This window comes from Hevea brasiliensis, chromosome 12, assembly GCF_030052815.1.
Source record: "Hevea brasiliensis isolate MT/VB/25A 57/8 chromosome 12, ASM3005281v1, whole genome shotgun sequence".
NCBI classification, from domain to species: domain Eukaryota; kingdom Viridiplantae; phylum Streptophyta; class Magnoliopsida; order Malpighiales; family Euphorbiaceae; genus Hevea; species Hevea brasiliensis.
The window spans coordinates 6,991,539-7,017,903 of NC_079504.1; the positions used below are offsets into that span (position 1 = coordinate 6,991,539).

Sequence of the window (26,365 nt, forward strand, 5' to 3'; positions counted from 1 at the left end):
GCTAAAGTTAGCCTTTGTCAAGTTCTCATCAATTATCAAAATATTTTATATAATATGGTATTAAAAACTAAAAATTTTTTATATTTGCAAAGAAATGCTATTTTTAAATTTAAAATAAAATTAAACTTCGGCAGGACGATCACGTCCCTAGATTTTTTTGTCCACCTAATCCATTATATGCACGATAAAAAGAAAAAATCCTTTGTGTGCGCCAAGAAGACAGCCCGCTCAATTAAAAAACAGCCTGCTCGCTACGGCGAAACAGCAGCTGCCGCGGAGACAGAGAAAGCGAAGTTAACCAAGAATCCGAATCTAGGTATACTGTGAAAAGAAGTAAAAAAATAAAAATAAAAAAAACCAAACCCCAACAAAAAATTCCCAATAAAAAAGCATTAGTTGGATTTTGATTGATTACGTGTAAGTATATCAAGGTGGGGGCATCCCCCAGTTAGTCTCCCCCACACTATAAAATGTTCTATTGTTTCAGATATTTCTTCTCGCTCCTCTTTTTTCTCTCTCTAAAATCCTTTCGTTTTCATCCTCTTACAAAATTCATGCCCTATCCAAGCAGATCTCTCATTTTATATTGATATATTCCTTCTCTTTTCTCTCCGATTATCCCACAGATTTCGATCCCAACTTTCCTATCTTCTGATCGCAAATTTCTTGTAGTTTTTCCCATTTTTTTTCCTTGCCGATAACTAGCTTTGCTTTGAGATTAATTATATTGACTCTTTAATGCTGGTTTCTCTTTAGTAAGTTTTCGCTTGAATCATTTGGAAAAGTTAATTTTCTCTTGTTTCTTTCGTTTTTTTAATTTACTGAAAAAGTTTCATTAAGATCCGTTTGGTTGCTGGGAATCTTTAAGAAAATGAAGGAAAAGCTGAACTGATGAACTTATTACACATGCATTGAAATTACCCTAGCCTCTGCCACGTCGATTTCTTTTCCATAGTTCTTTCGAGACGGAGCATTGTTCTTTTTTAGTATCTTTTGCTCCAACAGTACCGCTTTTTTTTTTTTCTTTGTTTGTTTTGGGCTTTTTTTAAATAAAATTTTCCTTTTGTTTTTGCAGTTTGAATAATCTGCAGCTGATTTTTAGAGTTACGACGGAATCAGAAGATGCCGTTTGGCTCTCAGGTCGGGAACTTTTGATGGTATCTTTTAGATATTCTTCTTTTTGCCGGTTTTGGTACAGTGTTAGCACACTTCACTTTTAATTTCTGTTTAACCTTTGTAGTTTATTCTCATTGACTGCACCATGGAGATATTTTGTCTGTGGTAGTATACATGGTTTATGTCATGGCACTTTAAATTAAATGGTCTGTATTGCTGGATAATTGTTATAGTTTTGATTGGTTAGTTAAGTCATGAGGTAATCTGTGGTTTTCTCAATTGAGCCCATCGCAGAATAGCACTAAAATTTTCATAGTTAAACCACCCTTTGTCAAAATCACGAACAACCTGAGATGCGTGTTTAGTCATTTACCTGATCTTGATTACCTTGTTATTGAAATTATGCATGTATAACTTGCATGTTATTAATTCAAGTAAATTAAATATGTTCTTTATGACTTTCCTTTTGTTTCTATATATTTTTACTTTTAAAGTCACTGCCTCTTAAAGTTTCTTTCTTTTATTTTTGTGCTTTTTGGTTGTTGAATTTGAAGTGTCCGGTGATGCAATTTTGTTGCTAATGGTTTTTGTAACTGGAGAAAGTTGTAATAAAAAAGCACATCATAGTTGAATTTTCTTTTCAAGTTTGTAATGCTGGCTCTATATAATTTTCCCCTCCCAACTTGTAGAGCTTAATAATGGTCTCTATGAAGATTGGTAAATTGATTTGTGGTATATGATTTCAAGTATCTAGCTACAACAACAACAACAATTAAGCCTTAATCCCAGATTAGTTGGATGGGCTATATTGATCATTTCACCATTTAGTTTTATTTGATACCAATTTTCCATTATCTGGCTAGCAAAAGGAAATTATATTATTGGATGGTGCATCTCGAAACAAATGAAATATATTTAATTGTTGAAAAGATTAGATGTGGATATGATGAAAATGGTGTCCTAGCTCCCATATTCACATGAAATATGGACCATAAAGTAATCTTTTTTTGTATTATGTTGGGGTTTGAAAAACTATCATGTTTGATTTAGCATAATTTAGGCAATATCATTACCTATTTGTGTATAGTTATGGCAAAATTTTGCACTTTGACAAGAAGTTCATATATGACTTTGGGATAAATTAACTTTAGTGTTGTTATTCATAGATGTATTATAGAACACAATCATTACTTATGAATTCTCGAATATTCATTTCAAGGCTTCACACGTGCAATTACTTATGCAATACACATTTTTGTTTTATAATTAAGGGGAATTTTAGCATTAAGGCAAAAACCAATGAAATGTCTCCTTTTGTTACTCTTACCCACTTCATTGAATCATTTTGTTTAGGATTTGAGAGTTGAATGTGGAACTTTGCTTGTTGGATTTTGATTGATTTTGATTAATTAACTCTAATAACATTACATGTAGATGAATTGATTACATATAATAATAAGCTAGATTTGTTAATCGTTGATTAACTGCTTCAGGGTTTAAAACATGGCGATACTTGTGCTACCTTGATTTCTCCCTTTTTCAATAGCTCACTTGAGGTGGATTGTGGCATTGTGACATATCTTTAGGATTTATAAGCATTATTGCTATAGCTAAGAATAGTGGTAGTTGGATCTGGCCACGATCTGGGTTGAGCTCGGAATCGAACCAGTCAAACTTGGGATTGAAACTAGCCAATGGTTTAAGGGCCCAAACCATCTTAGGGGAGGGTAGTCTCAATCCTTTCCCCTTAAACTAGCAGTTCATATCGGATTTAAATTGTTTTTTATATCTTAAAGAAAGGGAAAAGTTGAAAAGAAATTCAATTGTTGGATTGTATCAAACCCGGATCGAACCACTAATGGTGCTATTTGGATATTTCATTTCAGGGTTTTAAGAAATTGCTTTTTTTTTTTTTTGACAAAAAAGAGGAAAATGTCAACGTGCTATTTAGGTCCACTTTTTTCGAGTTATCTAAAATTGCATCTTTTTTTAACAACAATAACAATACTACTTGGCCTTATTTGTGGATATCTGAATTATGATGTTTGTTTATGGATATCCTTTTTTTTTTTTTTATTTAAATTTATAACATTTTCTCATAGTGTTTTCATAAAGAGAAAAATGATGTTAATGTTGAAGTCTATATTCATTTTGTTTATCCTTTTATGCTTGTTAATGATTTGTAGAATGGTAGTTTTGACAAATTTGGTTAAATAAAGCTAATATTTATGATTATTTGATTATTATTATTATTATTATTATTATTTGCACCTTGCTTCATTCAACTGTATGCCTACACCTCGCACCTAGTCTCCAAGACCCCTTTGTGTCTTAGTGCACTCTACGCCTTTAATAACCATGCATCTAATATGAAAAAAAAGTCCCAAAGAATCAAGAGTATGAAATAACAAAGGAAGATCCTTCCCTCTCCTATCATTGGCACTTTTTAGAAAATGAAAATTTAAGAAATAAGAAACGCATGCATGTTAACAAAATTAGGAATGAGGTCATGGGAAGATGGCAATTTGGTAGAAATAAGGGAAGGCACCGATAAAGAAAAATTTCTTACCTAAAATTCTTTATGCACTTGTATCCATGACCTATTACCCTTTGTATGAATCAAAAGAAAACAAATGTTGTACTAATGAGACAAACCTTATAAGACTAGCGTAGCGTGAATGACTTCAATTCTATGTTGGCATTATTTCAATCATTGTGTCACAAGTTATGCCACAAGAAATCAATCTTTAAAGGGAGTTGTCAAAATCGCTTTCCAGTAGGCAATAAGAGGAGAAAGACAAGAGGTAATGCTAGGTGACTTGCATCAAATTAAAGAACGGGATTTAGTAGCACTAAAAGAATAAGATCCATGTAGTGAACTATAATTAGCTTTTTTGAGTTGAGTTGACAATCAACACTTGAAACCATGTTTTAAAACTAAACTAGAGTTCTAATTGGTCCCGTAGTTGGTTTTCTAGTTCGTCTGGTTCAACTAACCAAATTAAAATCCTCTTTTTTCTTCCCATTCTTAAGATGTTGAGTTTAGCTTAATAATCCTCAAATTCCTTAAATAACTCAACTCAACTCAACTCAACTAAGCCTTTATCCCAAAAATTTGGGGTCGGCTATATGGATTCGCTTTTTCCACTCTGAACGATTTTGGGTTAAATCCTCAGAAATGTGTAATGCTTCTAAGTCATGTTGTACTACTCTACTCCAAGTCAATTTAGGTCTACCCCTTTTTTTCTTTCTATCCTCTAACCTAATGTGCTCTACTTGTCTAACTGGAGCCTCCATATGTCTACGCTTCACATGACCAAACCATCTCAATCTCCCTTCTCTCAACTTATCTTCAATTGGCACCACTCCTACCATTTCTCTAATACTTTCATTACGGACTTTATCTAGTCTAGTATGGCCACTCATCCACCTTAACATTCTCATCTCTGCAACTCTTATCTTAGATGCATAGGACTCTTTCAGTGCCTAACACTCACTACCATATAACATAGCCGGTCGTATGGCTGTACGGTAAAATTTTCCTTTTAATTTATTGGGAATCTTACGATCACATAAAACTCCCGTGGCACGTCTCCACTTCAACCATCCAGCTTTAATCCTATGACTAACATCCTCCTCACATCCCCCATCTACTTGAAGGACTGAGCCTAGATATTTAAAGTGATTACTTTGGGACAGTACCACTCCATTCAAACTAACTCCTTCCCTACCACCAGTTTGGCCTTCACTGAACTTGCAATGCATGTATTCTGTCTTCGTTCTACTTAACTTAAAACCCTTTGACTCTAGAGTACTTCTCCAAAGTTCTAGCTTCCTATTGACTCCTTCTTGTGTCTCATCTATCCTCAAATTCCTTAAATAAAAAATGATAAATAACATGCATTAGGATAGACCCAATGGATCCTAACTTTATAATTCTTCTACTTGAAAACCTCTTTCAACCTTGATTCCAAACAGAGCTCATAAATGAAAATCTTAGATATCAGGAGTTAAACTCAGTAGGACTAAAATCTAGCCTTATTTCGTGAAACACCTTTCATACATCATCTAATCACCCACATGAACAAGACCCTTGGATTATTATATTATAGGTGTAGGTGCAGATTATTGTCTTTCAATATTTGCAAAGAGTTTTAAAAATGATGGCAGTAATTTTGTTTTGATATCTATGTGTGCTTTTGGCATCATTTTTGAAAAAGTAAAAGAGATTGTCATAAAGCATATGGATTACTGATTACCCATAACACACAGGCCATATGTCCAAACTCTTTCTTTGGGAAAGTGTGAATTGATCTTCTTTGAGACAATTAACTTGAGAAAAGCATTATTGTAGTATATCAAGGAACTCTTGCATGAAACTAGGAGAGTTTTTGGTCCTCGATAATGGATTGATGCTTCAAAGAATTTCAAGCCATATTTTATTTAATTGTTGTCATTTCAAAGATAAATGGAGAGATGAGAGTATGAGTGAATGTAAATTTAGAAATTTACTTCTATGGGCCCTCTTATCTACTTGTGCATCATTTTATTTAACTTTGACCTGTGTGAACTAGCTTGGGCATGGAGTTGGATTTTGATTTAATAGGCTTGTTTGGTTCAATCTTGAAAACATCGTTTGAAATTGATAAATGAATGCATAGCACTTGAGCAAACCAATTATGTTTATCTTCCTGACATGCCCTCAAATAATCTATTACTCAAGAATGATGTGGGCAATCGCATTAATCTCCTTTTTAGAAAGTCTTACATTGATGAAGTTTCTCAATCAATTTCACGGAGAAGTACTCAAAGGATTTCCATATGTTCAAGTTTGTAACAAATGCATTTTGGATTAGTCTTGGCAATGCTTTCATTTGAATATTTTTTTTATCATGCCTTATCCAAATCATGGTTCAACCATTTAATTGTAGAGATATAACATTGTATGATACACCACAGTATGAAAAAATTGACTAATTTGTGTTATGATAGTATTAATGGGTGAAAAAGGTTGATGGTCTTAGGTGATCACAAAATCCTTGCTATGTCAAAGGAAAAGCTATAGAATGCAATTTGTTTAGCTATGATGCATGGCAGTGTATGTTTAGGTGATGCTTAAATCATGTCTACAAGATGATATTGATTTATGGAAGTACAACAATTTGGAGCGAAATTTATACATTTCTAAGAAATTGGAAGTGGTACATATTAAGATAAGCTAGGGGAAATTGAATTGAGATGTTTTGGCTTTATTTGGTTTTCATTAGCCGATGCTATGTATGGAAGATTTAGAACATCCAAGTTATAGGAGTGAACAAAGTAAGATGAAGACAAACAATGACATGGGATGAACTGGTCAAGAAAAATTTGACATCTCTAGCCCATTCTAAAAATGTAGGTTCTACAAGGGGTAGAGTGGAGGAAAAGATTTTATACAGCTGATTTCAACTAGATTGGGACTAAGGATGAGTTGAGTACTTAGGTTGTTGTTGAGGTTGATGGGAAATGTGGAGATGGCAAAAATCCTGCAGGACAATGCTGATGCAATAGTTGCATGCAAGTGCAGCAATGATTATGAAAAATTTACATAAGAATGCTGTAATAACTGAGTAGAGTTGGAAAAAAGTGCGATGATGATATAAGGCAAAATTGCTTGGAGCAACGATAGATAAAAACTAGTTTCAATTTGCATTAGTAAGCAGTGATTACTTTTAAGATCCTTACATGAATTCTGACACTTTTTTCTTATACCTCAAATTTTAAATAATGTTTTAACATTAAGCAATTCATTCTTGACAACATTCCAGAATTCTTGAAGTAAAGCTACTCAGAAACTGTCAGGCACTTGCTCCTCAAAAATGACAAGGCTTTCTGTATCCCTAAAATTGCGGTTTACCCCTTCCTCCTTAGAAAGGAAGGCCTTTCCAGCCACATAGGACTCTACAGCTAGCTTTCTTCTTGTTGAGATTTTCTGATTTATCAAGTTTTTGATTTCTTGTCAAGCATGTTATTTCTACTTATTTCACAGCAAGGAATAAATTTGCTTATGTAATACAACTAGGTTCTCTTCCTTATAATTTCCCCTTCAAGTGTAAGCTTGATGGTATTAAATGTTTTATCACCATTTTTTGAGTGATTATGCATCTTCAAAAGAACAGCTTTTAAACTGATGTGTATGTAGTTATGTGCATCTAGTGTTGGAGATTATCAATGCCATGGATGAATCTACAGGAGGATTTTCTAATTAAATTCATTAATTAAAAGAAAAGAGAAAAATGCTCATTAGTATTTGTAAAAAATTAAAGAAAAGTGATTGAAAAACACTTGCATCTTTCGTCAAAGCTGCAAATGGTGTGAGATGGAAAAAGCATCAATTTGCATGCTTGTAGAGTATTTAACAATTAATACTCAGTTTCGTGCTATATTGCTATCCTTTCTGAAGTACTGTTTGTCAAGTAATTCTCGAATGTCAAATTTGATACTGGTACAATCTTGCATTGATTGAAAAGAGATCTCCTCTGTTTTGCAGACTTTCTTCTTCTTGGTAATGTTATTGTGGAAGTTATGTTTTGTATGCTGAACTTGAACAGTGGATGCTTTTATTGAAGATCTGGATGCTCTTTGCTCTCCAGTCATTGCTATGAAGTTGCCATTTGTAAACCAATGTCCTTGACAAAGGACTTCTTGAAGCTGCACGTGTGATGGTTTATTTGGCAACATTTCATTGAATGAGGTGATCTTCTGTCACAGCATAAGCATAAATAAGCCAGGGGTTAGTATCAAAGTGAATTGCTTTCATTTTCCACATCTTACGAGCAATTTGCTAATTATACATCCACAATATCTATCATTATGTTCATGCTTTATAGCTGTGTTAATTTGATGACAAGCAAGCAAGGGGTCAAGGGTGTATTGCAGTGGCATGTTCTTTCGTATTTTTCTACTTTTTAGTTTCCTTGTTTCCGTGTTCTTTTGATTTGTCTAATCTGTTCTGATTTTAATAGTGTATGTTCTTGCAATGTCTATTTCCTCCATTTTTGCAAATATTTTCTTTGAATGGATTATTGTGTAGGTCTGTTCAGTGAACACTGAATGGATCATGGGATCAGTATCAGCCCTAGTTGTTAACATAAGCAACGCCAAGTCCGAGAGGTAGATATTATAACACTTCCTGCTACAAATTATTTAATGCTATATTATATTGAAATCAAGGTTAAAAGCTGTCTAGTTTCCTTAGTATTTTGTTAAGTATGCTTCTATGGTTTTAGTTCTAGGGATGTTGCTATCTTCCTAAAGCATCTGCATGCTGGTGTTGGTATCTCTTATTCCATCATATGACCTGATGCATGTAATTGGTTTCTATTTTAGTATGAAGCACTCTCAATGCAAACGTGATTGTGCATTTGAAGGATATTATCACTTAAAAAATGTGTTGCGTATGCAGTGTAATGTCATTTTTCTCTTTTATTACATTTCATCTTACTTTCCAAAAGCTGCTGCTTTCCTTTGTTATCACACATGCTAACTTTTTTGCATTAATCGCGTCAAAGTCAAACCAAAGTCTTTTTGTTGAATGTTCAGTGGCTAGCACACCACACAGCATTAATTGGAGCATAATTATGAATTCTATAAGCCATCAACATCGCATAACATCCATTCCCAGCAGGTGCTGCTTCTTCACTAATGCAATTGTAGTCTGCTGCAGTTATCAGAGAAAAAAGGGGCTTGGCATCAATTTATGATAAAGCAACTGTGGGACATAATCAAATGCTTGTCATGTGGAGGAAGTTATACCCTAATTTTGTAGCTCTTGCTTGTGTATCATAGTTCTGTTGCTGTGGCTGACTTAGCTGAAGATGGACAGGCACATTTGATTCCTCTACGATACCCAGCCCATTAGTTCTAAGGTAATCTCTGTTTACTCCATTTATGTTCCCTGCTCCATAAGCCTGGGATGTGCAAATTTGCAAATGAGGGTAAAGTGAAAACATCTCTCAATTTTATGGAGAACTTAAGTTCGATGATTTCATACGTCTAAAGATAATTGAAGATCGCATTATTTATCCAAACCTCTATCTTCTTATACATTTCCATGTTTTCTCGACAAATTAGGTTTACCTTCTTATAGAGCTCCACATTTTCTTGGTGAATGAGGTTTCCCTGAAACAAAAACAATAAAAGTTCAGCTACTTGAATTGGAAAACTGTGAAAATAAAAATTAGTGGCCATTGTCTCAAGGGCTCACCTTTCTGTTTAGTTCCTGAATTTCATCCATTAAGATTTGGTCCTAAACAAGTCAAATATTAATATCAGTGACATGCATGTGCTTGATATGCAAGTATTTGAAAACTTAAGAGGATGAACTTTGGGATAAGACTTCCAAACCTTTTTCGTACGAACACCCCGGAGACTCATTTCCAGTCGACTTTCCAAATTTTGTAACTCCTTTATGCTCAAGCCAGAGAGTTCTTCACCCATCATTTGCCTGTTATTGTTGCATGCAAATGCAATGGTGTAACTCCATTTCTCCTGATACCAGTACTTGGTTTGTGGATTTGTGACTGTTGATATCATTAAGGTGTGCTAAATGCTTTGCTTTCTTTTATGTTCAGATTAAAATATATCTTCGATCTACTTTTATGAAGGTAGATTGTCAATAATGAAAGACACTTGGTCAATGCCGCTTGCTCTATAACTACATGCTTTTTGCACATGAAAAGTAATTGCTGTGGTTCTCTACTGTTTGAATAGGAAATCAACATTATAATTGTTTATGGTTAATCTTGGGGTGAATTTTATGAATCTGCCTTCCATTTCAATGAATTGTTATCATTTTCTCTTTAGCTTTAAAAGTTGCAGATAGTTACTTGAAAACGCCCAGTTGTTCACAAATGGCCCTTCTTTGTGCACCTAACGGTCTAGACTATCATCTATAAAAGTTGATCTATCTATTATTTTCTAAAGCTAGATTAGAGGTCCTGATAAAAATTCACTAAACATGCAAGGTCCAGTATATATATGTTTAGTCTTAATACTGTATTTATTTTCTACATGCACTTATGCTGGCCCAACATGATGAAGAAAAATTACTCTGAAATGCATTAGTTATTGGTTTTGTGAGTCTGAAAACTTACTGTGGATGTCGGCGTTATCAATGTTGTTAATGCATTTGGGAAGATGTTGACGGACACTAGATTATGATAAAGCAACAAGCCAGTCATTTACACAATTATTCAAGTAGTGACAGAAAATTTTGCGAAAGGTATACAGCGAGTTGGTTCAAAGTTAAATTTTAGATTGATTCAGAAGTGAACTCTAACGCGTAAGGGTATTGGCTTCCTGAATGTTTTGATGGTTTCTCTTTACTTTTTCCTGATGGGGATGGCTAAGCTGCAATTTGTGTTATGCTTATGTACCAAATCTTGCATAATTGTACCTGTAGTGCATATTAACCTGTAAGTCTGTATTAGAAAATAGTCTTTAGTTCTGGTTTTGTAATACTTTAGCTATTTTGTAAAACTTGCTTCCACTTCAGCATATGCTTCCGGAGCTTTTAGGGGGATTTCGTCATTGGAGGGCATTACATTTTATCTTGTTTCTCAAGTTATTGTTCATAATTGTTTGTTGAATCTTGTAGGGGATATCTTTTTCAATAAAACTTCTTACTGAAAATGGAAAAATAAAAAAAAAACAAAAATTAAGCCATATGTACTTATCCTTCATATAGAAAAATTACAACTGTGTTGTAGGTACTAAATGATATGTTTTATATGGAGGGGGGTCAGCAGCGTGGATTAAGAAAACATTAGTATTTTCCCTCCTTCAGAGGTAATTGTTTTTGGTTGAATTGATAGTTGCATGAATGGTTTGGTTTAACAGGCGTTCATTAACTTTTGTTAAAATCATTAAGACGTGTGTTGGCGTTCATCAACTTTTGTTAAAAACATTAAGATGTAGTACAACAAACATTTATCGATATATAGGATTCATCCATGATAGCACATGATTTTTTTTTTTTGCACAAACAATTGTGAACTTTAAGTTTCTGCATTTGTCTATTTATATAAATAAAGCAAAGTGAGCAGACAGAAGTTGAGCCTCTTTAAATTTGCCATGTATGCTTTTAATCATTCTATAAATTTCAAGTTGGTCAATTTGTATGCATGAGGTTGATGGTCATGTTCACATTGCTAAACTAGCAATGCTAAGGTTCATGACCCAATTTTTGGTAGTTAATTTCATTCCTAAGTGGGGATGAAATAAATGGTATTTAGGTTACAGTTGGATAGATGAGATGAGTTGGATATACTAACAATTATAACTACTGTTGATACTTAAAATTCCATTTCACGTATGTACTTTTTATGTTTCACCTGCTGTTCACAAGAACTCTATATATTAATTATCCATTCAAAGGTGTAGGGTTATAGCTTAAATTAAATTTGCATCATGATGAAAATTTTGAAGTCCATGAATGATTCTCTTTGAAAAAAAAAAAAAAAATCAGCTTGTAGTTGAGAGTGATGTAGTAAAAGTATGACCAATATCTCTTTCTTTTTATCCTCTTTTATCTTTTTGATTGGATGGGTGGGGTGTTGGAGGTGAGGAGAGGGGACCGCCTCTGCCATCCCTTGTCCCCTTTTGCATGACATGCATGCTTTACATGCCTCTACTGACATAGGTATTCTGCATTAGTAAGGCTTTTGCTAATGTTAAATGAGTTCTGAACATATGGAGATCAGTAATGTCTGCAAGCATCTGATCATAAAAATGGCACCTCTTACACATTAAAAGGTTCCAATTTCTCATCTTTGCACTGTTTTACTCTTTCTTCATGCCTCTCACATGACAAATTAATGTTCAAAAGGAAAATTCATACCGATGATTTCCTTGTAAGTTTTGCAGTTGTTGCCTCAACATAGCTGCCTCCCTCTGCCAGAACTAGCAAAATTCACAATTTAGCAACATATTAGCCTTTTCTGTTTTTCCTGGCTACATAAATTATTTCTCTCTGTAATGCTCATGACCAAATAGTAATATCATTAACTTTTTCATGTCTGATTTTTCTTCACCCACCTAATTTCAGTGTGGTGCTTAATTATTTTTTAGTCTGATTTTGCATTATACATTTATTGAGTTCATTATGCTCTTCCAAGATTCAGAATTCAAGTGCAGCCATGGATTTCATGACAGATACCATGAATTTGCTGCATGATTCGATGACAAGTATCAGTGGAAAAAAAAAAAAAAAACATGAACCGTTTTTTAGTATCAATAATATGCTTTATGGGAGATCCTGTAGTTCTTTTAATGACTACCTATGTATGACTAGTTGCCAGTATGTTAGAGGGCTAACAACATAACAGATGGAGTTAAATCTTATCAGCTAGAATCAGTATTGTTTGGCTTTGTTGTATTGAGTGTTTATCTGCTTAATTGGATAATATTGACAAGACATGGCCGCAATTCACTAATGGACTACATTGCTGGAGTCTGATTATACTTACTGTTCTTTCACATGTATTTTTGGTTCCACTTTCAGCTGATCTGGTGAGATACTCTTTTATATTGATATTATATCATTAACAAAATAGAAAAGTAAAGGTTCTGTGTTATGTTAAAATTATAAAATGGTTAGGTTGGTGCTGACTGCTTAACAATGTGGAAGCCAATATCTAAACAGATTAAACTTTCAGGGAGGTGACATGGTAGGAAATGCCCATTCTCTCTTCCTATGTACTAATAACTGCCTTTTCTTTCCTTACCATGTTCTCTATGTGCCAGAATTAGTGTTGTTTTCCATTTTTAGAGCTTGAAGACTTTATCTTTTCTAGTGACAATTCTGGACTTAAAACACTAGCATGTGTTGGTTGTTTTTTTTTTGTTTTCTACCTGATGTGGGGGATGTATTGTTTATGTCATTTGCAACATTTATGTCATCATTCTTCCTTTGCAATCATACCAAGGCATGTGGCATAGGCTATCTTTATGAACTTTTTTAACACAATCCTTACATTTAGATTTCCATTCTCAGACCATTTTGACACCAAGGTTACTTGGAAATTTCATTGTCTATCTTACCCTTTTGAGCATAGCAAATTCCTACATGTGGATGCCATAAAGATGTCTGTTTTAGGTCAAAGTTTCAAAAGATTGTTGGATTCAGTATCATTTTCAAGTTCAGCATGTTTGTCTTTAGTGCCATTTATAGCCTACACATATGAGGATCTTGATTTAAAAAGGCCAGAAACCTGAATTTGCATGAAGGGTGAATGTAGTGAAAATATGATGATTTGTCATGCATAAGTTCAATACTTGAAAATGCAGTGACAGAAAATTGAGTGAGTAATGTGATACCTTCACTTCGGACATTGGGCTTCCCATCTGATGTTGTTCCTCTTTTGATTTGTTGTATCTTTCAATTACTGATTTCATGCTGTAAGAACAAATTCAAATTTTATCAGAAGTACATTTTGTAGAAACTGAAATATAGCATGAGAGATTAACTGATTGTGTTTCTCTACATCATTATAATTTTCCTCATCTGCACCTTCTTCCCTGAGTGATTATGTTCCCCTAAGTTTGATATTACAGAATTATGTTCATATGAAAAAGAGTCATCGAATACTATTTTCTGTCACTCTTTTTGCAAATACTTAATGCATATTCATGCTTTGCTGGCAAGTTGTATCCTTTCATTCTATGCAACATTAATCAATGAAAAATCGGTTTTTGGCCTCATTTACAATATTTTTCTCATCCAGCATGTAGAAAGATCACATTGCAAAATCATAAAGAGACACAAACATATATATATGAGACTAGAAGTGCATCTGAAAATTGCAGCAGTTCATGTTTTGAGACTGTATCAAGGAAATTAGAGTAAATAATCAGTTATTGAGTTTGACCATTCACCAGGAACATCTTCATAGTTGCTCAATAATGGTCTTCAAGTTTTGGTCCTCTGATGTGCAATGTTCAGTTTGCTTTTGTATACAACAGCAGTATTGAAGTATTCTTAGTACATGTTCAGTAAAAGGCTGCTGTGCTCTCAATTTTATTTTCTTTCAGTTTCTAACTGATGGACATCAACCAAAGCAGAACGAGCACAATCTCTTCCTAGTGGTTATACCCAGATAACATGAGAAATCGCCCGATCTCATGCAATGGTATGTTTGTGTTTTCTTATTCGTTCAGTACTTAACATCTTTATTTCTAGAGGCCTTGAGATGATTCTGCTGCTTTCTTTTAAATGGATTCTAATAGGATAACTATCATATTCACCATCAGACCATAGTATCTGCGGATTTCAATTTAATTTCTTATTCCTTTAATGTTTTGTAAATTTTACAGGAAAAGTTCAACAAATGTTGTCAACTCATAACCTGCAATAGCTTCTAGTTAATTGGAAATTGACCATCCACAAATTTAGGTCATACTGTCTCTTGTTTCATGCATTCCTATATTTCAAAATGAGTTAAACTTAGTTATGATTTATAACTAAATCCACCAATCAAGTTGGCATTGGCTTGTGAGTGTGACTGAGCAAATACTAGACAGATCAAGGCTTCATATGCATGCGTAGAAAGTGGTTAACAATCAAACCCAAGTAGTGAATCTTTGGTTGGAGACTAGTTTGGAAAGACAATTCACTATTACTTTTTGAATAATATCAAAACTAAATAGTCTTGAATCAGAGATTCCACTAGGAAACATGAAGGAAAATGCTGCTTGAGATTCAGATTTCTTGGTATAAAGGAGCTAGCTTGTACCTAAGTTTAAGGAGCTTGACTATCCACTTTTCTTTTTCCACTTAGCCAAGCCTTAACCTAGACTGATAAAAGCCTCAAATACTTATTTTTAGTTAGTGATAAGGAACTAGCATATTTGATTATTTGCTTTTCTAACTACCTTTTATTATGGACCGATAATACTATAGAGGAACAATGCTATTTCGGTTTGCATTAAATTCACTAGGGCATGACTGAATATGAGGTGGGTGTTACTCAACAATGTTTGTATGCTGTACTTATTTGTAGTTATTGTTATACTACATATCATACATGGGGAATTACGGTCTGTAAATAATATACTTCAGCGAAAGGTAGCCGAGCTTACAATATTTCTAGAGAATCTCACAAGTGGGGGAAGTTGGAGTGAGGTGGTTAACTTAGGGCCTGTGTGGTTCACCATAGAATTACGATTTTGAACTATTAACCATTTAACTTTATAAGTTGCTCAAAGTGCCATACCAAATACCAAGTTGATGGTAAAGTCAAAAGTCAGCCCACAAACGGTCTTGGTGAATGTTTTGGGGGTTGGGGAGACACTGTGATGGGTGGTGAGATCTAGCACCTCCTTTTGATACTTGTTAGTTTAGTCTATGTTAGTATGCGACACTATTAGATTGTTAATTTAGCAAAACACAAGGGTGTAATTGGTTCACTTAATTTGCATAGGTGTTAGATCCCATTAACTTGTGGTGGAACATGAGGCCAAGTAGATATTAGTGTATGCATAGAGTTCTATATCATGTGATAAATACCCAGTTCAACCTAAAAATCTAAACCAACTAACAAGCCTCAAACAACATGTTGAATCAAGGTAGTTAAAAGTATAAGGCGCACTCAAAGCAATGCATCATTCTATCACTAAAAGCGCAAAGCGCAAAAAAAGCATTTGTTTCATTAAAGGAAGTGCAAAATTATTAAATAATTAATTAATAATATGATATGCAAAGAAATACAATCCTTTATGTAATATTTAAACACTTAAGAAATCATCAAACATTCTAAAGTTTTAGTATTCAAAATCATAGTCATAACCTAGAGATCTTCACTACATTTCCCATCAAAGTCCTCAATACTTTCATCCTCATCTCCAAAATAAGATCCATTTTTATCAAAATCTTCATTTAAATCAATCTCAACATCTTCCAATATTGGCCTTGAAGATGAGGTCTTTACGGTCTGTGCTTTAGGTGCAAGATGCTTTCAATTTACTAAATGCGTTTCACTTAACATCTTTAAAAGCTCTTTCTTATTTGTCGTTGTGATTTTCCGTTTTAGCAAGTGCTTTTTGCATTTTTGACTACACTGTATTGAATCTCTTATAATGTAGGATGTTTTAACTCTGCATATATCATCCTCAACTATCCTAACACTGTAAGCTTTTTTTTTTTTTTTATTTCTCTTAATTTTCAATATTTTTGTTTGAAAAATCACCTTCATGGTTGATCTCCTAACATAAACCAAATTGGTTATTATAGATATTTGAATAGCAATTCAATCTATGCCTTATTAATCTTTACCAAAGTTCCATTGTAACTCATGAAATCGATATTTTAATGGTTTGAGCAACTTTGTATATTTAAATTATTCTCAAAAATTTCATTATTTTTTTCATTTGTATAACATATTAATCAAAAAATATAAAAAATATATAAAAATATATGTAAAATTAACATATTTACTAAAATATTGTGGAGTAATATTTGATCAATTATAAACCATTAACGATTAGCTAGTAAGCAACAACTATCAATTAGCACTAACCCACTAAAAATGTTCATATTTAGGTAAGTAACATTACTATTTCTCGTCATTACCACTAAGAAATACTAAATTGAAAAAGTTATTTAAGTTGACAAATTATCAATTTCTATGGTTAAATTATATTTATTGTCTCTCAACTAAGAGTGTTATAATAATATTGTTCCTAAAAATCAATTTGTATCACAAAAGCTACACTTTTAATTCAAGTAATCATTAAAATCCTTTTGACTAGATTCTAACCATTTATCTAGCGAGGTAATAATAAAGTAGCTATGTTAGTGCCTTTCATACATTTACAATTTAGTTGGATGAGATTCTTTCATGTGCACTTTCTGTTTGCTCTTTCTTTTCTCCTATGCCTCTTTTACTTTGCCTCCTTTCTTTTCTCCTCTCTCTCATTGTTGGTTACCTTCTTTCCCATTTCTTATGTCTCTCTCCTTGCTTCTTGTCTTTATATTGTCTTACCATTTTTCCCTGTTCTCCTTTTAACTGTTCTCTCTCTCTCTCTCTCTCTCTCTCTCTCTCTCACACACACACACACACACACACTTTTGCACTTGTTGATTACTTGCCAAAATGAGAAGTAAATCAACCAAGAACAACTGATCCTAGGAACATTATAGATGGATAGAGGAAATTCTTAGGATTCTAATTTGAGCACGTGAGATTGACAACCATTTGTAGACAATATTGGAGCAAGTACATAGTTCCACATTATTCCATCTTATATTCATTAATGTTCCGTTCCATTAAGCTAACCGTTGTGGAAGTTATAGTTATTTGATTTGTTAGCTTCGTAAATTGGTCTTTGCTTAAGGCACTCGCATATTTAACCTTTCCTATAAGGCCAAGAGGAGCATTCTCGAGATCAGTGACTACTTCATCACATCTTGAGAATGTTACGATTGTTTTGTTATTGGCAATGTGATTGCTACTGGAGATTGGAGCATCAATGGAGTAGCAATTTTTAAGAAATGTCTTGATGAAGATCTGAGAGTCCAGGATGGATCGAATACGGTAATGTTAATAATGATTCCATTGGGGCCAAGGCCTTGGGTGTGCAAGACATGACGGACATTGGAGGAAATCCTAATGCTAGAGAAGGCAATTACAAATTGGGAGGTCATAGCAAAAAGGGATTTTGGGGAGGTAGGGCCGCATGTCATGGAGAAGTTAGTCCTATGAGAGGTTTCGATTGAAACACCATAGAAACAACATCATTTTAGGTTTGTTGGTGAGGGAATGTTTTGTAGGTTAGGGGAAGATGGAGAAGAGTAAAAGGTGAGGAAAGAAAGAAGAAGGGAAGTGGAGAGGAGAAAATGAGACATTAAGTTACTTAAAAAATATTAAATTATTATAAAATAAGGTGGTTTGGAAGTACCTCGCTGAAATAACAACTAAAATATGATAGGAATGATCTTAAAAGTTGTGATACAAAATTATGTAGAGATAATATTGTTGTAACATCCTAATTTGAGAGACAACGGGTGAAATTTATCATTATGTTCGTGGAATTCCATTTTATTGATAATCAAATGCCAAAAGGTTTTTTAATAGTTTCAAATTTAATCATAGCAGCCTTATGAATCTCCTAACGAACAAGGAAGACAAGGCTTTGCAATGTTTCAATTTTATCTTTGTGATAAGGGTTCTATGATGGGAGGAGTGGGTTAGATTTTTGTTTGATAAGGTTTATTAGTTAAGCAAGTTATTATATTCAGTTATTGAAATATGGGAGTTGCACTTTTCGTATATTTAAAGATTGATATGAAATTATGGAAATTCAATCTCTTTCTAAGTTCTCTCCCTCTCGATCTTTCTCAGTTTCTTCTTTTTGTTCTCCCTTTTATTTTGGGTAAATTACATAAATGGCATCTCAATTTAAGAGTATGTAACTATAATGTATTTAAATTTTAATTTGTAACACAATACTCCCAAATCAATCTTCATGTAATGTAAAACTCTCGTGTGACTTTAGGTAGTCGGTTTCTAAGTTATTTTTACCGTTGTGGCACATGTTAGATTAAAAAGTTGTGTGTGTAATATTTGACTTTTGTCAATAAAGTATTTTAATTAATTATAAATAATATTTTATAATTAATTTCTCTTTGAGTTCTCTCTTTTATTCTCTTTTTACGTACATTCTTGACAATTCAAATCACATAAATTGACATTTTAGTAATTTAGAACTACCAATATATATATATGTATATATATATTAATTTGATAAATGATAAATTAGCACAAATAACCTCAAAATGGTTATTGAAGGTTAGAAAGAGAATTTATAGAACTTAAATTAAAAGATTATAAGATTTTGTGTCTCTTTTATATATCTAAGTTAAGTTACCTCTGTATAATTAAACCCAATTGTTCCATTTTTCCTCATTTTTATTTTGTTGTGACGGAAGAATGGAGAGAAGAAATACGAAAGAAATAGAAAGATCAAGAAAGAGGAGAGCGAATTTAGAGATTGTTTAGTTTGACGAGAAGTTTAGTTAAACCTAATTATAAATATAATATTATTCTAATTACCTTAAATTAGAAAATTTACTGAAAATAAATAATAAGAAATCTTTTACTTTTGATTATATACTTGTTTTAAAACTACTGGTTAAACAAGTGAAATTATATTATTTTAATAATTTAAAAAAAAAAGTTATCACTACCTTCATTTTAATAAAGTTTAACTATTTAGCTATATTTGCCGTCTTTAGTCGTTTGGATACGTTAAGTTGCATATAGGTACCTATTAATCAACTACTTAAATTTTTTAAGTAGTTTTATCAATTATTTAATTATATATTTTTGAATAGATTTATAAGTTGAAAATATTAGGATCAAACCCTATCTAAGATTAAATGTGATAACTTCTTTTTATATATAAATATTACATAACTAATTCCTAATATATAAATTTTTTTATTTTTTTTAATATAAAAATTTAGAGTTTCAATGATGAAACACTCATTTGAATTCCTCTATTATCTCGATAAATCGAATATTATCATATTTAATTTAAATTTATTTTTCAGTAACGTAAAGTAATAATATTTTGCTAGGAAGGCTTAAAAAGTTATATTTAAAAGTGACTATATCATTGAAATTTCTGCTGAAGTTGAAGTTAAGGAAGCAATACTTTCTAATTGTTGCTCATATTTTTGCGTTTACTTTATTATTTTGTGTTTATAAGTTTTTTTTTTCTTTCTTTTTTTTTTTTGTTAAATAAAAGCATAATAGGCCGAGTGTAATTAATGGGTTACACGGTAGAAGTTAGTCTCTTATTTCTTAAGAATGAAGGTGAATAATTTTAAAGTGTATAAATGAAAAGGGTCCAACACAATATTTGATCACTCTTTAAGATCTAAAGGTAGATGATAACTATAACATGATTTGCATAAGCTAATTTAATCGGTGGTGTTTAACTTTTTGAATCATTATATGATTTAAGAATTTTTTGTTTTTTAAATAACAGGTTTAACAATATTCAGGACGATAAGTCAGGGCCGAAAGGGTATGATACAAGTGACAAAAAAAAAAAAAAAAAACAAATGTAAGTAAAGTGGAAAGTTGCCCCAGGATCCGATTGCTTCGTCGTTTCAACTTCTCAAGTACCCTGCAATGCGTTAGGGAGAAGGGGAGTTGCCTGTTCGGGGGCACTAAGATCCAATGGGAAAAGCCTAATGTGAAGGAAAATTTGTACGTGTAGAAATTTGAAGAGCTTCATTACATGGTTAAGAACCCTTCCTCTCTTCCTTACCGAGAAAAAAGATTCTCCCTAAAGCAATAAATGTAAAGTTTATTAAGAAAAATTGAGGGAAAATATAAGCAGACAGTTAATTTTAATTAATACTCAAATCATTCAATTAAATATTGGAGGGGGGTCACATAATTATTTCACAAAATTTGTATTAATATTTTAGAACTGTATCATCATATAAAGATGCTGAACGGTGAAGAAAAGGCTCAGCTAATATAAACTATCCTAACTCTATTTTGCATGGTAGCCCACCATCAATATCGATTAGAAGTTCTCACGAGAATCATATATGGAGATTGTACTGCATTGAAGTAAAGTCACTGTATAAGATGCAAAGAGCACATAGTGCATTCCATCACTAGTTGTTTCAAAACAACAAATTCAGCATGTTCAAAGGATGCAAGATGAGGAAAATGAGCACCCAGCCTTCAAATACAAGGAAAATTCATCTGTATCTATTTATCCACTGTAAAAACTTAGGAGTGTTTTTTTGTACGTATATCATTAAATTCAATATATGGATGATTTATACATTTATGTATGTACATATATCTCAAAGAAGATACATTGGTAATTCTAATTAGTGTCATTAAAAAATCCCCATAATAACGAATATAATTCCCCTACAATACATTATGGTTCACCAACTAGAAATTATAGGCGAAGCAACCTATCATATCATCGCATCACGAGGCTATACCTTCCTAACAATTATAATTAACAACGAAATCCTGTTACCATTGCCGTTTTCCACTTGTAATCGGCACTTGCAATAAAATTTAAGCAACCTTTTTTTTTTAATAAATAAATAATTAAACAAGCTCATCACTTTTTTTTTTTTTTTGAAAGTTTGTATATTTGTAGTTTAATATAGTTTCCTCTTATGGGAAGATCCGTACTATTTTTGAAGCACAAAAGGCTGGTTCATGCCCATTCCCAATCCTCATCTTCCTCGGTTCAGTTCAAAAAAGAAATCTTTATCTCCCCAGATATTATTGGTAATCGGATAGTGCATCTGGGGAAGAGAAGAAACTGTTCGTCAGCTCTAAATAATCGTGGGAAATGGGTCTATGGTGGGTGCATTTTCCAGACATGGTATTCTGAGCAAAGTTTGATTGTTGCAAGTGGATAATTTTTCTCTATGTTAAAAGAATAAAAATCCTACATTGGAAAAATAACTGGACCCTTCTTGCTCCTTTCTCTATGGCGACCTGTACTAGCTTGTTTGAGGCACTCAGTTAATCCTGAAAGTGGATACATAGGCTCGTGGTCTAAGAGCCAAACCCATCCCTTTCACCTCCTACCCCTAGGAGTAATATGCCACGACATTATGACTAGGAAGCTTTGTCTCTCAGCTAATAGTAGAGAATTGAGACTTGTACTAGGAGGGGAAATGTTTTTGTGAACACTTGACATTAATTGATAATTAATGGTTAAATCCACTATAAAAAGTAAAGCACAAGCCAATTATACAATCTACTGTTGAGAAGGTCAACAGTGAAGGGAGCTGTATAGCACACTGTTATTCTAATAATTTTCAATTTTCTGAGCCTATGAAATTTTAAATAGAAATGTCATTTTAATTTCAACCTAATTTTTCTTTTGAAATACCTACTCTATGAATTACGTCATGCTTGGATTTTCCTATATTTGTTTGTTATTGAATTAAAAAAATATTCTTATTGCGTGATAAGACTAAAGATAACAGTGATAGGTGAATAGACTAATGTTTCAGATTTTTTAAAAAAAATTCGTTAATAATTTATGTCCTCTTAAGGTACATGTTCACTATTTTTTATACTTTTGTCAATATTAATTTCTTTTGATGATATTGATTGATTAAAATCTTTCTTTATTTAAATTTAGGTAATATTTAATAATATTAATTAATTTTATTAATAATCACTTATTAATAATTTATTATTTATATAATAATTTAAAATAAAAATATTTAATAAAAATAATTATTAAATTAATCATTAAATATAATAATAATATTATTATTATTAATTTTAATAAAATATTTAAAAATAAATTTTTATAAACCACCCCTCCAATTTTTAAACATTCAATGCTGATATCCGATTCTCTTAAACCTTTTAACTTCTTAACAATAGATTATTGATGAGAAAGGCTCCTAATTTTTTCTTAAAAATTTTCTCCCTTTATTCATCTTTGTCTTCCTCTGTACCCTTTCTCTCCACTCTTTTTATTTTTTGTGAATCTTTGGTAGCCACTAGTGACAAATCTTGCCTCGTAATCCCCTCCCTTGTTTCTTTGTTTTTTTTATTTTATTTTATTTAATTTTATGCCAATGATATATATATATATATACCTTTTTTCTTTTAGAATAAGTATATATTTTTTCTCTAAATTTGTAAGATAAAACTTTTTAGTTGAGTTGAGTTATATTTGTTAACAAAAACTTTAAAAGATCTTTATTCCTTTTTTGTTTGAAATTTATATGATTTATTGCTTTGTTGTTTGATTGATAGTGCAAAAATATTGACAAGTTTTAATTTAAGGGGCAGATCTTGTTTTGACAATTAAAAGATTAAAATTGAGAAAAACCATATTGATCCAAGCTCAAATACTCTATCTAGCTACTCAATTTAAGTCTTCAATTCAAGATAGTTGTTCACATGTTTACTTTATATATAGCTTATGCTGAATTTATCTAATAAATAATTCAATTTTATAAGAAAGTCATATACTGATTTTTATAATATTTTCTCTTTCAATAAAGCCTTTTATTTTTTTCTTTTAAAAAAATTATTTGCTCTGGTGATAGAATTATACATCTATGATCAGACTTATTCAAAGACAAGTGAATCAATTTGTGATTGAGAATAATCGTCAATTGCAACATGATTATTATCGTCAATTGGCAAGTTACATTTTTTTTTTTTTTTTATGAGCCAAGTTACAATGTTTTTCCATCAACAACGTGGAGAATACTGGAAGAAGTTCTTCATTCTTAAGGATGTTTATGTTTTTGCATTTCTGCATGTATTTTAAAGATCATATATTATATCTAGATGTATTGTTATTATTATGAATGAAAGATTCATGATTATCCACTTAAAAATAAAATTTTAACTGTTTTACCAAATAAAGTACTGTAAGTACTAAGATTTAGGATTTTGAAAGATTATTTTGTTTTTATTTATTGTACATTCATTAGATACTAGTGGATGTTGTACCACTTTTAGTTTCTATTGGATCTTTCTCTCCTCTATCTTTGCTGCTTCTATGTTTTCATGCTGCCAGCCTCACACAACTTAAAGATTTATGGTTTATCGTAGTATTATCAAGATTTGCAGGGGGGAAAAAAAGATTAAAATTGACATTTACAGCTAATACAATTATCTTGACCCCTTATCATAAGTTCATATCACCTGTTTTCTAGGTAATTTTTACCATTTCTCCAATAAGTTTATGCAAGGAATTGTTTCACAAATCAATTGATTATATTTCTCAGTGAAAATATGAGGACAAAGTAATTTATACGGTATTAAGCTCTAGAACTCCACCTTTCTAGTTGCCCAACCAATTAAGAATACTAGGGCTGAGCACCAAACTTGAATTTCATTAACCAAATTGAATAATTAGACATTTTTGTTTGGTGTATAAAACATTGGTTTTTCCCCCTAAATCTTAGCATACGGATCGTATTACTGAAACAGATATTCATCGTCTCTATCCTAGTCAAACTCTACATTTTTGTGTATATAGCGTATTCCCCCAGTCTGCAGAATGGCTATGCTTAAATTCAACAGGAAAGAAATTTGCAAGCTAGCTACATAAACTTAAAGAAAAATTTGCTTAAGCTCGTTGAAGGATCCCCCATAAAAACGTTAACCAATGACCATACAGATTGATATGCTCATCTTAGAGCACTAAATACTACAGAAAACCAAACGTTAGCCTGCTACTAGATGTGGATCTAAGAATAGTTTGAGTGATTTTGTTAAGCAACCATACGCAATGACTATAATGGTGATTCACAATAAGCTATTGCCTATATGAAATACAGAAACTAAAGGCTGCATAGAATATGCATGCAGTGGAGAGATTGAGTACATTTTCAATTAGGATAGAGCTGTTGGGAAACCAAAGACAATAATGCTCCCGGCTAATAAATTTTTCTACTAAATGTACCAAAATGCAGCAATCCTCTATAAAAACTCATCAAATTTGATGTCTCCAAGCTTAAGAACCTCAGCAATGCAATCGTCTACATAATCTTTGGCTAGCTAGCTAGGAGCCATGGTGAAAAATGAACTTGCTCAATGCTTAAAATCACCAGTTTACTCCTACCTTAAAATATCTCCAAATTCCAATGCTGCCTGGTGCTCTAAACTATCCCTCTCTATGCATATACATCTATAAATTTGAAAACCTAATTATATTATATTCTAAACATACTCCTTCTGATAATTATCTAAAATGCTTTCTGTCCTAACTTTTTCCTCTTTAAATATATATAAAAAATGAAAAGCAGATGAATATATATCACCGACATAAGATAAGCATCTATGCATAAGCAAATTAATTAGTGTGCACAAAATTTTTGATCATGAATCAACAGCCTAATCAATATTTGCATCATGAAATCACAATCTCCTCATAGCTAGTGCATGCAGTTCACCACATCGAAAAAAAAAAAATACAATTCCACAAGAAAATATGTGTATAATTTTTTTTTTTAAATCTATGTATATTATAAAATATAAATAACAAAAATCATCCACGCAAATCTCATCAGCAAAATTGATAAAAAAAAAAAAAAAAGCAGAAAGAACTAAAGATATTGATGATAAGATCTTTAGAATGACCTGGTGCTGGCGAAATCGTAGAGCTTGCCAGTGCTAGAGAAGATTATGACTCCAACTTCCGCGTCACACAGGATCGCAAGCTCCTTAGCCTTCTTCAAGAGTCCATTTCTTCTCTTCGAGAACGTCACTTGCCTGCTCGTCGAATTGTCTATCCTCCTTATCACTATCTTCCCTCTCCCCATTCCGAATCACAGTTCCTCAGCAAAAAATTTTTCCTGTGAACCAAACAGAAAAAGGAAAATGAAAAAAAGAAGATCGAAACTCTTAATTAATATTAGAAAATAACCAGAAAAAAAAAATTATATATAAGGAAATAGAAAAGCAAGCTTACCTGAAGAGGAGATAGAAGGTGAGCGGGGCGTTAATGGAAGCGAAGATGGGTTTCAGAGAAGTCGTTTCAGAGAAGTCGTTTTGGTAGATGAGACGGTGTGGGGAGTAAGAATATAAGGCTCAACAGAGAACAAGCTATATAAGGAAAGCGTATCCGAGGAAGCCAAAAACAGCTCTTTTTTTTTTAAAAAACCGCTTAGTGGTTTTTCGGTTTTTTAAGGTCATGTAGTCCAAAAAAGCTATATCACAGCGCCGTCCACCATATAGATCGTTGACGCGTGGGGAATACGGATTCGTATACCGTAGTTTCTATTTCTGGAATATTTTCTGTATATATATATATATTTTTTTTTTTTAAAGAATGAAAAAGAGCTCTTTTGAAAAAAGGGAAATTAAAAAGACAGCCGTCTACTCAGTTCTTTGCGGAAATGGAAATTTTGCTCTTTCTACGGTAAATTATTAGGTTTACTCCTTATATATATTATTTTTTATAATTATATAAAATTTATTTTTCATATTTAAAAAAAAATTATTTTTTCATAAAAAAAAATACTTTTTAGTGTCCTTAATTTATCTAATAATTAATAATTTTAATTTGTCATCGTTAAATATGGACGACCAACTCACAACCTGATTTTGACTTCTCCTGCTTTTCACTGTTTCGGTTGAGTTAATAGTATTAAAAATTAAATTTAATATAACTAATTATAAATAATTTAAATAACAAATAATTCATTTAATTGCTCTTGGGGAATTAAAAATATAAT

General features: G+C 32.2%; 1 protein-coding gene and 1 long non-coding RNA gene across 7 annotated transcripts; one reads left to right on the forward strand and one right to left on the reverse strand.

The window, feature by feature from the left end:
* The first annotated feature begins 473 nt into the window (after positions 1-473).
* LOC110636846 (uncharacterized) lies at positions 474-21,222 on the forward strand. 5 transcript variants are annotated; one of them, XR_009141960.1, is made up of 5 exons: positions 474-755; positions 1,076-1,140; positions 7,646-8,268; positions 8,822-14,285; positions 20,678-21,222. It is a non-coding gene; the product is annotated as an uncharacterized LOC110636846 (long non-coding RNA). The 5 variants fall into 5 exon arrangements; XR_009141957.1 differs by lacking the exon at positions 20,678-21,222 and adding an exon at positions 20,146-20,387; XR_009141958.1 differs by lacking the exon at positions 20,678-21,222 and adding an exon at positions 14,470-16,970.
* LOC110636845 (MADS-box transcription factor 23-like) lies at positions 8,618-25,734 on the reverse strand. 2 transcript variants are annotated; one of them, XM_021786694.2, is made up of 9 exons: positions 25,600-25,734; positions 25,269-25,483; positions 13,474-13,552; positions 11,996-12,057; positions 9,502-9,601; positions 9,362-9,403; positions 9,235-9,276; positions 8,911-9,065; positions 8,618-8,812 (listed from the first exon to the last, which is right to left on the reverse strand). In XM_021786694.2, the coding sequence occupies exons 2-9, from the start codon at positions 25,448-25,450 to the stop codon at positions 8,797-8,799; spliced, it is 678 nt and encodes a 225-aa protein (XP_021642386.2). In that variant the 5' UTR covers positions 25,451-25,483; positions 25,600-25,734; the 3' UTR covers positions 8,618-8,796. The 2 variants fall into 2 exon arrangements, with proteins under 2 accessions (XP_021642386.2, XP_021642385.2); XM_021786693.2 differs by having other exon boundaries at positions 8,618-8,815.
* Between the last annotated feature and the right edge of the window lie 631 nt (positions 25,735-26,365).